Genomic DNA, 12,780 nt, shown 5'->3' on the forward strand with positions numbered 1-12,780 from the left:
ATGTGAACACCAGGCTGATTGAGCCAGAAATTCCTAGAACTCTTCAACTAGGCCAGAATAATTTCTGGCACTTGGTCTCCAGGCATCCAGAAATCAGATCTCAGTGCTAGGTCATCTGAAATGTTTACTGCAACATGTAAGAATGGGTTTCTTTCTGCCAATGCTATACTTACCCGGTTGAGACCATACTCATCCAACTCATCTGGAGGAACACCGTAATTCCCGATCAGTGGGTAAGTCAGTACCAAGATCTGGGATTTATAGGAGGGATCTGTCAGTGCTTCAGGATAACCCACCATGCCAGTCTGGAACACTGCAGATTCCAAGAAATGGTAAAATTGGATTAGTGACCTCGGCAAAACCCCATATTGGTTTTGGCAAATGACTCTGGATAAATTAATCTCTCCTGCAAACCAGGCCTAAGCACTGAGTAGTCTTTCTCCAGTCCATTTGTAGTTGTTATTCCAGTCCTTTACAGCTCTGCTGCATCTGGCAAAATGAGCATTTAAGGGAAAGAAGTCAGATGTGATATCAGCAGCCTTTCCAGAAGACTGGATAGAGTGGACTGCTGACCCCTCTATCAAAGTAAATGCAGGGATCATATACTGAGCTTGTCACCTTTTTATCTCTGTTTGTAGTTTACCCAATGTGGAATTCCAGACCATATCTGTATATTGACTTCTACAGCTGCACAATATTCCTAACATTAAAAAAATAGAGCCAAGATAAACAATTATCAGCAACTGCCCCATCCTCACAATCTCCACATCCAGAAAACCCATCTTGAGTGCACATTGCTTGATCTCCAGTCAGGATGTTTGTCACATGGAGCAATCCAATACCAGGCTTCTTCTAGTGCCATAGACTTTTCAAAGACTGAGGGAAACACTATTACAGAAGCATTAGGAATGCTGCTTCTTCTGTTTAGCACAAGGATTTTTTCACTAAATAAGCTGAATGCTCATGATTGTAAGAACTTGTAGAACACACAGCCTTCTCAAAGCACCTCTTATCATTTGGCATTCTCTTTTCTATCCACTTCTGCTTCTTCCTCATCCTATTCCTGATTGGTCACCATATTGATATTGGTCACCATATCACAAAAAAGATGTTGAGAGTTTGGAAAAAATTCAGAGAAGAGCAACTAAGATGATCAAAGGCCTGGAGACTAAAACATACGAAGAATGGCTGCAGAACTTGGGTTTGGCTAGTCTAAAGAAAAGAAGAAATAGGGGAGACATGATAGCAGTGTTCCAGTATCTGAGGGGCTGCCACAAAGAAGGGGGGGTCACGTTATTCTCTAAAGTACCAGAGGGCAGGACAAGAAACAATGGTTGGAAACTGATCAAAAAGAGAAGCAACCTGGAATTAAGAAGAAGTGAGGACAATTAACCAGTGGAACAGCTTGCCTCCAGAAATTGTGGGCGCTCCATCACTGGAGATTTTTAAAAAGAGACTAGACAGTCACTTGTCTGAGATGGTATAGATTCTCCTGCTTGAGTAGGGGGCTGAACTAGGACTTCCAAGGTCCCTTCCAGCTTAATTCTAATTCTAATTCTAATCCTAATCTGAGCTTTCTACTATCAGTACAGCTGTCTCCTTACCAGAAGAGAATGTTCACCATGCTATAGTTTTTATTAATAAAACAGTGGTACACGGGAAGTTCTGCAACTGGATTAAACTAAAGGCCTAACTAAATCTTATTCTCTACGAGTACCAATATTGACTATTCTTACAGCAATCTGTGACCCTCCAAATAGTGCTGAATTTTTAGCTAACATGAACATTGGCTAGATCATGATTGTAGATCAACATTCAAGGGCTTCTTGTTTCTCAATTCATCCATGCAAAACTGCTTTAAGGATTACAATTAAATAAAGCATGTGATGTGCTTTGACCACTCCAAACTACTACACAAATGTTTATTATTGTTGTTTTGTTATTATTGCTGAGCCCTATGAAAGCTTGGGTTATTTTCTTGGTAGTGACATGTTCCCAGATTCTGGACTTGCCCTCTTTAATAGAAAGGGCATGAGGGAAAGATCCACTTTGATTCACTCGCCTCAAGAAGATATTTTTTACTTTTAGCAATCAGCAAACCACTCAGCAATAGAAAAACCATTCTATTGGATGAGAACATTGATCTGTTCTGTCCCGCAGCCTGTCCACAAAACAGCTGATTCAATGTCTTCTAAAAGTCTAACACAACAGCCTATTTCCCTTGTGTTATCCATCACATGGCACTGAGAGGTATATGTTGCCACTATTCCAAAGGCCTAATTGGCATAATTTGAAGACAGCAAGAGCCTTGGTTTTCAAGAATTAGCACCTCTCTTTTCTAAAAAAAGATTTTTTTTTCTGGAGGGCCATCACTATCGTAGGGCATAGAGTAAGGAGTGATAATTCCTTATTTGCTCTTTTGAAACCTTTCAGCTAATCATGTTTCAAAAACACCCTTGGGAAGTACTGGTGTAAGCAAGCAGAATGATGAACCCAGACAGGATGATACCTTCTTACTTCTAATTTATCTGACCTGGGAATGGGCCTGACCTAGTTCCAAGATCAGCAATGTGACAAGCGGGAGAAAGTCTAGAAGCCTGACCACAAGAACAGACAGCTGTGCTACCAAGTCTGGGCACGTTCAAAGGCACTCCTCTACAAGTAGCCCTAGGCACATTTGGGGATCCAACAACGGTCAAAGGCGCCTGCTGAGCAAATGGGCATAATGACAGATGGCAGGACCATATCTCGACCCTCCATATCTAGACGGAGGGGAGAGCACCTCTATACTTCCTTTTGCCGGAAGGCAGAAGTGCAACCGGTCAACCAAAGAGCTTTCCTTCTCTTCCTCCCCCACTTTGCTCCTGGACAGAAACTCACCGACTTCACCCGCAACTGGAGTCCCCACGAGTCCAAAGGGACGCCCACGCAAGACCGTCCCATCCTCCAGCACTAGGCTGCCCATAGCTCGCTTTAGCACGTGGAGGACGACGACGGGATGGGATGGCTTGGAACTCCCGGCCGGGGGCGGGGAAGCGACAGAGCGACACCGGGAGGCAGAGCAGAGCAGGAGGAGGGAAAAAGCAGAGGATGCGGCCGGCGCCGAACGCACGAGGGGGAGGTGATGTGGCCGAAGCGATGAAATGCGCGTTAGCAGGAGGCGGAGCCGAGCTGGTGAAGAAGGGAGGAAATGACCTGTCGAGGGGCGGCGCAGCACGAACCGAGCCGGCCACGTTTTTTCAGGCTCCGCCCTGGTGGGATTCCTCTGCCACCGAGTCCCTTTACAGTACTACCGGTACCTGCGCCTCGCCAGGCCCGACCGCTACGTGCTGTAGTAGAAGGAAGGCGCTTACGAAAAAAAAAAATGCATTCCATGGGCAGATTTTTGCCAGCGGGTGGGTAGTTGCATTTGGCACACTCAAATATTAGTTGCAGGAGGACAAAAGGTACCGATAGAAGACTGATAATAATAATAATGATAAAGTTGGAAGGGACCTTGGAGGTCATCTAGTCCAACCTCCTGCTCAGGCAGGAAACCCTATACCATTTCGGACAAATGGCTGTCCAGTTTCTTCTTAAAAACTTCCAGTGTTGGTGCATTCACCGCTTCTGGAGGCAGGTTGTTCCACTGGTTAATTGTTCTAACTGTCAGGAAGTTTCTCCTTAGTTCTAGGTTGCTTCTCTCTTTGGTTAGCTTCCGCCCGTTGCTTCTTGTCCTGCCTTCAGGCGCTTTGGAGAATAGCTTGACTCCCTCTTCTTTGTGGCAGCCCCTAAGATATTGGAAGACTGCTATCATGTCCCCCCTCGTCCTTCTCTTTGTTAAACTAGACATACCCAATTCCAGCAACCGTTCCTTATATGTTTTAGCCTCCAGTCCCCTAATCATCTTTGTTACTCTTCTCTGTACTCTTTCTAGAGTCTCAACATCTTTTTTACATATTTGTAGCTCTGGGTTGAACTGTGAGGTCCTTGATGCTTTCTGAGCTTGGTTGTTGCAAGACATTTCATTATCAAACTAGGTGTAAGCACTCATGCTAACACAGATGTTACCTACTTTGGTAAGCTCAGAGCACCAAGGACCCCACAGGACTTGGTCGCCTGAACTGTGAAGTTCGAATTTGGGGATCAAAATTCATGTTTTCCTTCTAGATTTTATTTATTTAATAACTCACCTTTATTATTTTTACAAATAATGAGGGAGCAAGAATACATTATTAATAAGAACACATTAATATTCCTTCCTCCTCCTATTTTCCCCTTCAACAACAACCCTGTGAGGTGAGGTGAGTTGGGTTGAGAGTGTGACTGGCCTAAAGTCACCCAGCTGGTTTTTCATGCCTAAAATGGGACTAGAACTCCAGGCTCCTGGTTTTTATATCCAGGAGGAAACCCATGCAGAGTTCAATGTTTTACACCAGTGTTTCTCAACCTTGACAATTTTAAGGCATGTGGACTTGTGGAATTCTGGGAGTTGAAGTCCACATGCCTTAAAATTGTCAAGGTTGAGAAACACTGTTTTACACTCAGTTGAAATTAAAATTCCATTCATATGTGTAACACTGCTGGTTAAATAAACTACAAGATTAAGGATGGCCCAGTTTCATCAAGTACATAAGGGTTAGACTAGAGTTTACCTGTGATGTCGTAATACAGACTGGATCAGTTGCCTTTTGTTCATAGGTAAACTCTGAGCCTGGTCATATTCCCAGCCCAACCAGCATCTGAGTTGAAACCTATATTCACAGAGGTAAGACTGAGTTTTGGGCCTATAAATATAAAGAGTTTCCCTGTAATCCATTCTCCTGCCTGGGAAAAAGCTTCCTCTTATAAAAGACAAAGGGCAGAATTCTGGACATGCAGGCTAGAGAAGTTGCTATGCCTAATCTGGGAGAAATACTGTAAAGCTAAAAATAATTCTGATATACCGTAAGTTTGAATTTATCCCCAGAAACTAGGGGAGATCTACAGAAAATATTTTGTTTCAAGATTCAAATTATTTGTATATAAATAAATGTTTTTAGCTAGGAATCTTTGTTAGATGTTTGATTTATTTTGTTGGTATATTAGAAGCCATCTGATTTTTTTATTTCTCTGTGCAAATGTAAATTCATTACTGATGCAGTGTATCTCAACACAAATTATAGCACTCCAGCACCATCTTGTGGCCTAGCAAGATCTTCGTATTTTTGCAAATAGGATTCATGTACTGTTGCTATTGAAATTTTTGTAAAAAAAAAGAAAAAAAGACTATCTCTTGCATGATTTGTTATCTTCCAAAGAATGGAAGAATAGAAATCTCTAGACACCCGTGATTATGCCACAGTATCAGGAACCTGTATTATAGAAAATATTTCATTTTTTTTTCAATTCTTATTTTTATTTGCATAACTTCATACTAGTTATGGAGCAATGATGACCAAGCAGTAACGCCAAGGCAAGGAGACAGTGAACTTCATGAAGATCCAATATATATGTACATTACATTGCCTAGAAAGAGCCATCATTTCACAATCTCCCAATTTCTAGACTGGTGCTTTTACCACTATACCAAACGGACTGTCTTGACAATAATTATAGAGTATCAATAAAGGGAAAAGGGAGAAAAAGACAATTAGATTTCTAGCTTTTCCCTTTTTGTACTTTCCCTATCAATTACTTTACAGCATTTGTGAATATTTAGAAGTCAGACTGTGATATATTTACCATGATGTGTGATATATTGTATGGAAGCCGTTCTTGTTTAAATTTAGTTAAATTCTATTATGCTGCTAATTCTGTCATTAGTGCATATTCTTCAAGTTTAAGTTTCCAGCTAAATATTGTCAGGATTATGTCTTCCTTCTAGTAAATTTTGGACAAAATTTATTCTTGCTGCTGTGAGCTTATTTCTCATTAAATTGTGATGCTTCTTGTTTCGTGAAATTATGTCTTTTTTAAAAAGTTTCATTTCGGAGTAAATCCAAATGTTGCTAATAGCTGAAAAGCAGTTAACAACCAATTTCTGAAAGTGATTAGAAAAGGGAGTATGTGAACCTGGTGCACTTTTTAAAGGCACTGTCCATGGTTTCAGCAAGATGGTCTCCCAGACTCTGCTTTGAAGTCTTCTCACAGGGAGGGTCTACTTGCTGGCTCTTCATCCTGCCACTGTTGTTGGTACTGAAGTATATTCATTTGCATAATTGTAATTGATTCTACCCAAGATACCATTAAATTCTTCCATCTTCAGGGTTTGATTTCTTGCCAAAATTTAACATGGTTATTTTGTTATATTTCTTTATTGTTGACCTTTCAAAAATGACTATCTTGTATTTCTGCCATTTGTCTCTCAGTACAGATTACTGACCTTCTCTGTACATATTTAGTGAAACCAAATTCCTTGTTTATCTGAACACATTCCTAAACTTCAAAACTGACTGCATGGAATGTAAAACAATCAAGAGCAGACATGCTATGAAATCTTCTGTTTTAGTGATTAACTGAAGCTGCTTCTTCCTTACAGTGCTGATGCTTTGATTATATAAATTTCTGCCTAATTTTGCAATCTCGAGAGAGCCAAGTTTGGATTTATTTTTGCAAATGGGAAGTAGATGTGGATCAAATCCTTGGAACAATGTGTCCCAAAAACACAGATCCCAGGAAAATCTGATTATTTTTTTTTGAAATGTGATTTTAAATCAGTTATTAAACCGATAAGCTAATGGTTTAATTTAAACAATCATAGTTACTAAACCAACAAGCTAATTGTTTAATGAAAACAATGGTTTAATTAAAATAATCACATTGGGTGCTTTTCAAATACTTAGTATACAGCAATGCTTATTGAGCATTGACCTGATTTAAAAGCTTAGGGAATCTTGTATGGACAGAGGACAGTGGGCTGACTGAGTAAACATAAGTATTTTAACAATGAAGGAGAAAGAAGCAAAGCGTTCAAGGGTGGGTATTGTTCAAACACAGAATCACATTACCAGTTCAACTTTGGCCTGGAATGCAGGCAGTTTTTTCAACTGCTTCATGATTTGTAGAAGATATTTGAAGAAAGAAAGAGGGCAAACTTGCAAGCTTTCTGTAACAGGGAATAGGGAATAGGGAAAAAGAGCAGAACAGATGTTTTGCAGTAATCAGGTCCCAGAAAAGAGTAAAGGCTAGGGAAAGAAAATATGCTTTGGTTATTTATTAAAATAAACTCTTAAATTTTAAGGCAGGAGAATATCTGGGTCCATTAATGGTAGAATCCAAGAGGTGTCCTGAAGTAACAGGAGTAAGGATGGGGTTGACTTTCTCGTAAGTTTTCTTTTAGCATTCAGATTCAAAACTTCCCCTGAAAAAAAGCACCCAAACACAGCTTCTAACTAGCACTTTTTCTCAAGTGCTCTGCTTCTAATAGTAAAAGAAAGGAATCTGGATTAAGCCCTAAGGGATCAGTAGTCACACAAGCACTGGTTTTCGTCATATCCAGACACAACCCTGATTAGTTGTTTTACTTTATTAGAAACTGAATGTACAATCCAAAGAATATCTAACATCCAATAAGACATTAATTTTCCCCACTTCTTTATATCTTTTATCCCCCGTTTCTATGCATTGGCAAGCCAACCGGGCTAGCTGAAAATAATGTGTTCCTGTACAATAACTGCTACAGTGTTCTCCCAGTGTTCTCCCATGTGTCCGAACATGTAACAGAGTGACAGGCTCCAGTCCAAAAAATTATTTCCCCCGGAAAAATTGAGAACCTCCAATTCCAAAACCAAAGGGTAACAACAGACAGCAGACAAGACTGTAGACTAGCACCTCCTTTGTGTACTGCGGGTGGGCCAGGAGAATGGAGAGGCCACTAAATGGTTTTGGCTTTGTGCCGCTGTGTGGTCCAAAGGAAGGTGGAGAGAGTGATAGTGATGGCTCCCAAAGTTCCAAAGAACAGCAGGTATGGAAAATTGCCCTGAAAGACAAAAATAAATTAGAAAGCTTTTTCTAATTTGATTAGCTCCCAAAGGTTCCTTTTAATCAATCTCAAAGGCTTGAATCAAATGGGCTAAAACCCTAGCATAGCCTTTACCAAACTGAAGTCCTCCAATGCTGTTGGATGTTAATTTCGAATAACCTCAGCAAGTAGAAGGCAATCTAACGCATAACATAATGATTATTCCCAGTTGGAATATTCTATTTCATTTAAGAGCGTTTACTTTGGACTTTCCATCCCACCATCCCCAAAAGCCCTATCTCCTTGTACCAGAGAAAAAAGCACATGGAACATAAATCCCATCATAATCCAAGAGCAGCTCACCTGGCGCAAGCATTTATAGCCATGGTATGGATCTACACAGAGGCACTGGGACAAGCCGGGTCCATCAGAAGTACAAAGTGATCCCTCTGGGCATACCCAAACTGTAGAGAAACAGAGTGGATGGAAGAGGGTGAGGATATCCTCTCACTTTTCAAATCTCACTCCATAAACAGCACAATTTACAGCTTCTGATCTTTAGTTTTCTTTCTACATCAGTCTCTCCCACACCATTAATACTGTGCCATCCATTTGCACAGCTGAGCTTATCCTGCCCACCTTAATCCTTTCTGCCAAACCCATCTATTCTTATCTTCCTAGGATTCAGGACGTGAGGACCTTGCTGCCCTCAGTTCAGGTCTTTTGCCTCCTATTACCACTGATATTTTATTGTACAAGGTGTTCCACTTAGCAAATATTTTGCTCAGTCGACTCAGGATAAGGACCAGCCCATAAAATGCTAAAATCAGAAATAGATTCCACTGGAGAAATGTAGAGAAAACCCACCTCCTTGCCCAGCTGCAGTTCATTTCTGAAAAATATTCATCTACAAATTTCAGAAATAATAGCTAAGCAAAAACACTGATCTCATGCAAAAGAACTTCCTGCTGGATCGTCTTCCACTGCCCTTAAAAGAACAGCCCAAGGCAATTGTGGTACTTCCATGTAATAGTTATTAAGTGTTACATGTTATCAATGAAGAAACTCAAAAATCAAAACCTCAACAGCCAAATTCAGAACTCAGATTAATATATAGTGTTTAGCTACCTCATTGACATCAGCATACAAAGAGATAGCAGAGTGGGAACATGAAATGTGAGAGTTCCTTCTTATTTCAGTTTGCCTTCCTGTAGCTGTTTCACTGCAGCTTTTCACTCTAGGACTTTATTTTATGTTTGTAGACTGCGGCAAAACATACAGTAAGAGTGATTCACACCCTTACCAATTGATGGTTAGACTACTGTAATGTAGTAGTTTATGGGGCTGCCTTGGAACATGACCCAAACTGCAGTGGGTCAAAATGCATTGGGCAGGTTTTTAGCAGATAAGAACCATTACTGCAGAATTAACTCCTATTCTTCAGTTACTGCATTGGCTGCTAAGAGGCTTCCAAATCAATCTTCTGGTTTTGACCTTTTAGTACCATCTCCTCCAATATGATTGTGCCTGTCTCTCATGCTCTTTCAGGAAGTGGATATTAATGGCCCACCCGATTCCTGATGGAGTTTCAATAAGTCTAGCTCTGGAGACAACCATTCTCTGAGGGTCCTCAATCCTGTGGAACACCTTGGCCCCGAAGGTCCAACAGACAGTCACTTTTCTTTACTATTTTTTCATAAGACTGAAAATAATTTTGTTGGAGTTTGGGAGATAAACAACTTACTTTTAGGGGTCCCCATCACCAATCCCCACCTTTCTCCACCTCTTCTTAGGTGGTTACAATCCAAGCACACAAGATCTTGCCTACTATATCCATACCAAGTCCCAATGAGCCATTGCAGGAGTTCCTCTGGTCATGACAGATACGATTGTTTCCTTGGATGGTGACATTTTTCCATACTTCACTGCCTCCAGGACAGTCCAGCTTCTGGGGCAAAGCACTGGGGATCAACATAAATTATATCAGAAACAGGTGAGAGACAAATTTAGTAGGGTTCCCCCCCCCAAATAAATAAAATCTCAAAACCCCATCCCAAATGCCTAACGTTATGAAAATGCACATAGCCAAGAAAAGCTTTGGATTTCTATTGAATCCTTTTATGAGAATGTGGCAGTAATGCATAACTGGCAAGGTTATGCTGCAGTTCTCATCTCCTGGTAAACCTCGTTTGGTGGGCCCCAGGAGGTAGGCCTTCTCTGTTGTGATGCCCACACCTTATTGAGCATTCTCCCCTTAAGGAGACAGTTTTGTTCCTCCTTATTTTCTGGAAGTCCCTGAAGAGCACCAGTGAGATCTTGAGGTGGCTCTGTGGCTGATCAAATCTCATATTGTGTGTATCTGTTTTAATATGTTTTTGTTTATGTTTTTATACTTTTTTTTTGCTACATAGCCAGAATCACTTCTTGTGAGGTGGACGACCATATAAATTTGACAAATGAAAAATGAGCAGCCTCCACTGATTTTGCATCTGTTGTCATGTACAAATACTCACAGGGTCTGCAGCTGTGTGAATCCTCGGAAGCGGTCTTCAGGGAGACTTTCCAATGGATTGTCAGTCAGATCACTACATTAAGAACAAGATAATGAAGAAAATACACATTCAAGGCCAATGTTGTGCTTCCTCTGTGCTGTGAACGATGTTTAGTGTAATCCATCACTCTGATGTCATGTCTGCTGTGGTGGGACAATTTACATTTAAAAACAAGTATCTCACATTGAGGCTTTCCTTCTTTCCAGCTTGAAGACATATTACATGTGCAATTCAAATGCTCAAATATAGAATTCAAGCAGTCTCCAACAGCTGCTTATACAAAAAGAACACATTCCATGGCTGTTAACATGACAAATGTAATGCATGTATATATCAAAGACTTGCATGTAAATCATTACTAGGCATCTGAGCACAAATTACAATTACTGCTAGTATTTCAGAGAGGGAAATCAGAACTCAGAAGCTGTCTTTTGTCTCCTCCAGCCTCAGTGTTCAAGGTGTATAAAGAACCCTAAAAAGCTGTACTATCAAAAATAAAAACTCTTTCAGTTCTGTGCCTTGTATGGGGAATTATGTTCATGACGGTATCAATAATTCTGTCAGCTGCCATCTTATGCTTGCTTGTGCTTCACTGCGGTGACAGACTGCCATGAACTGTGGGGAGGGGAGATGAAGGGGGGAATGCTTTGGGAAATGAAACTAAGTGCAGCATTTCCACAAGATGCTGCCTCAAGGTCACCCAGCTGGAAGAAGCAGGGGGTCACATACCAACCTGCGCTTGAACTGACTGTTAGGAAAACATCTTGCCTGAACCAGATGGTTACACTGGGGGGAGGAGCACTGAGAGACAGTTAAGGGGAGGGAAGAGTAGAGGAGAACTTAGGGATTTTGGCATGCGATTTTCAATTCTGGCTTTGCATTATGGCAATAGACTTGGTCTCTAATAAACTATGCCCTTCTCAACAAATGGAGGCAAGGATCATTTCTAATTAGAGGTTTAAGCTGCGGCAGGTCCAACAAATTCAACTTACATGACAAAAGCTGTGTTCACTTCCTGGAAGCCAGAGCAGAGCTGATGCAATGAGCAATTCCCATAATCCAACCTACAGATGAAGAGAGATAAGCAATTATCTTACTTCTTCTATAAAGGATTGGGTAACGTTTTTTTTTTTATATTGGCAGTAATAGAAAACATATTTAGATAAAACTAGATAACATAGCTAGATAAGACTTATCACAAACCTCACTTATGGAATGTTATACTTCTGTTGGTATAACACCTTTGGAACAGATGCAGCAGTCAATTATGCTTGTTGACTGGGTTCCCACAACATTTTTGATTCTTTTGGTACATTTATTAATTAAAATGGAACAAAGAAAGAAAAATAAACTTGCTGAATCCAACAATCCTAACATGCTGCACAAATCCAGATTGGGTGACATACCCAATTGTTTGAAAAAGTTGGTTGTTGAGGGCAGGAACTTCTCCAAGAATAAAGGGGGAACTATCACAATGTTCTTTATGTCTCATGGCACCTACTCCCCCCCTCCCCCGTTTTATCCTTCACCAAAGTTCTGATCCTATCTCCTAAGTTTTATCCAACAAATGATGTTGGAGAAAAAAATATTCCAGGATGATACTATACCATGAAGTTCATTTATACATTAATGAATCGAATAAATCAACTTGGGAAAATGAAGTGATAAATAAGAGGTATATTACTTAATATTTAACTTCAACTCACATTACTCTGTTAGCATAGCCAATACTAAGAGAATGTGGAAATTATCATTCAGGTTATAATAGTACACATATTTTGTTCTAATTAATATTTTTCAGATTACTATCCTAGGAATCATGCATAATGAAGTGCCCAGCCATTCAGGAAAGATAAAATTAGCATATGTTAAATAACCATATATTTAGAATTCTTAGTAACCAAAGTGTATTTACTTTATTTTACAGAAGTAAATTCACACATTCACAAGATTCAACTCCTAACATAAAACAATTACAATCCCATCAATCTCACCCCCATTATAATCATTTTGGTTTTAAAATTTTTATTATTTTCAAGTATAACAAAATATAAACATAAACTTGATGCATATAAATACAAAACATCAATACACAAAAGAAAATTTGTTTTACGGGTGTTCCCGGCTGCCCCCTCCCTGCTTCCCCCTCTTTCACCTACCAAACCTTCCTCCCTCTAGACTCTCAACCACTCCACCTTCCTCCTTCCACTCCCTACTTCCCAACCTCTTTCTCAAGCACCAACCAGAAGCAGTTTGGGGTAACAGCCAGGATCATCCTCATAAATATACTTCCAATAATAATTAATA

At 40.1% G+C, this 12,780-nt stretch overlaps 2 protein-coding genes across 3 annotated transcripts in view; both read right to left on the reverse strand.

Annotated features, from left to right (window-relative positions):
• CAD (carbamoyl-phosphate synthetase 2, aspartate transcarbamylase, and dihydroorotase) overlaps positions 1 to 2,965 on the reverse strand; it is a 40,582-nt gene extending 37,617 nt beyond the window's left edge. For both annotated transcript variants that reach the window (XM_015814820.1, XM_015814819.1), the window contains exons 1-2: positions 2,881 to 2,965; positions 174 to 313 (exon numbers count right to left, since the gene is read on the reverse strand). In XM_015814820.1, the coding sequence (XP_015670306.1) occupies positions 174 to 313; positions 2,881 to 2,965 (225 nt within the window). The remainder of the gene's footprint in view (positions 1 to 173; positions 314 to 2,880) is intronic.
• Positions 2,966 to 7,466: 4,501 nt separating this feature from the next.
• Positions 7,467 to 11,965, reverse strand: ATRAID (all-trans retinoic acid induced differentiation factor). The gene is made up of 6 exons (XM_029283940.1): positions 11,880 to 11,965; positions 11,466 to 11,537; positions 10,435 to 10,506; positions 9,761 to 9,882; positions 8,285 to 8,385; positions 7,467 to 7,939 (listed from the first exon to the last, which is right to left on the reverse strand). The coding sequence occupies exons 1-6, from the start codon at positions 11,963 to 11,965 to the stop codon at positions 7,835 to 7,837; spliced, it is 558 nt and encodes a 185-aa protein (XP_029139773.1). The 3' UTR covers positions 7,467 to 7,834.
• Positions 11,966 to 12,780: the final 815 nt, after the last annotated feature.

The sequence above is a fragment of the Protobothrops mucrosquamatus genome, unplaced genomic scaffold (assembly GCF_001527695.2).
Source record: "Protobothrops mucrosquamatus isolate PMUCROS unplaced genomic scaffold, P.Mucros_1.0 scaffold286, whole genome shotgun sequence".
Taxonomy (NCBI): domain Eukaryota; kingdom Metazoa; phylum Chordata; class Lepidosauria; order Squamata; family Viperidae; genus Protobothrops; species Protobothrops mucrosquamatus.

Bases quoted from the DNA above. Each gene is read 5' to 3' on its own strand.
- ATRAID (XM_029283940.1), bottom strand. From the start codon at position 11,965: ATGAGACATAAAGAACATTGTGATAGTTCCCCCTTTATTCTTGGAGAA. The intron at 11,538-11,879 runs GTATGTCACCCA...CTTCATCTGTAG, and splicing joins CAACTTTTTCAAACAATTGG to GTTGGATTATGGGAATTGCT. The intron at 9,883-10,434 runs GTGAGTATTTGT...GTTGATCCCCAG, and splicing joins TTCACACAGCTGCAGACCCT to TGCTTTGCCCCAGAAGCTGG.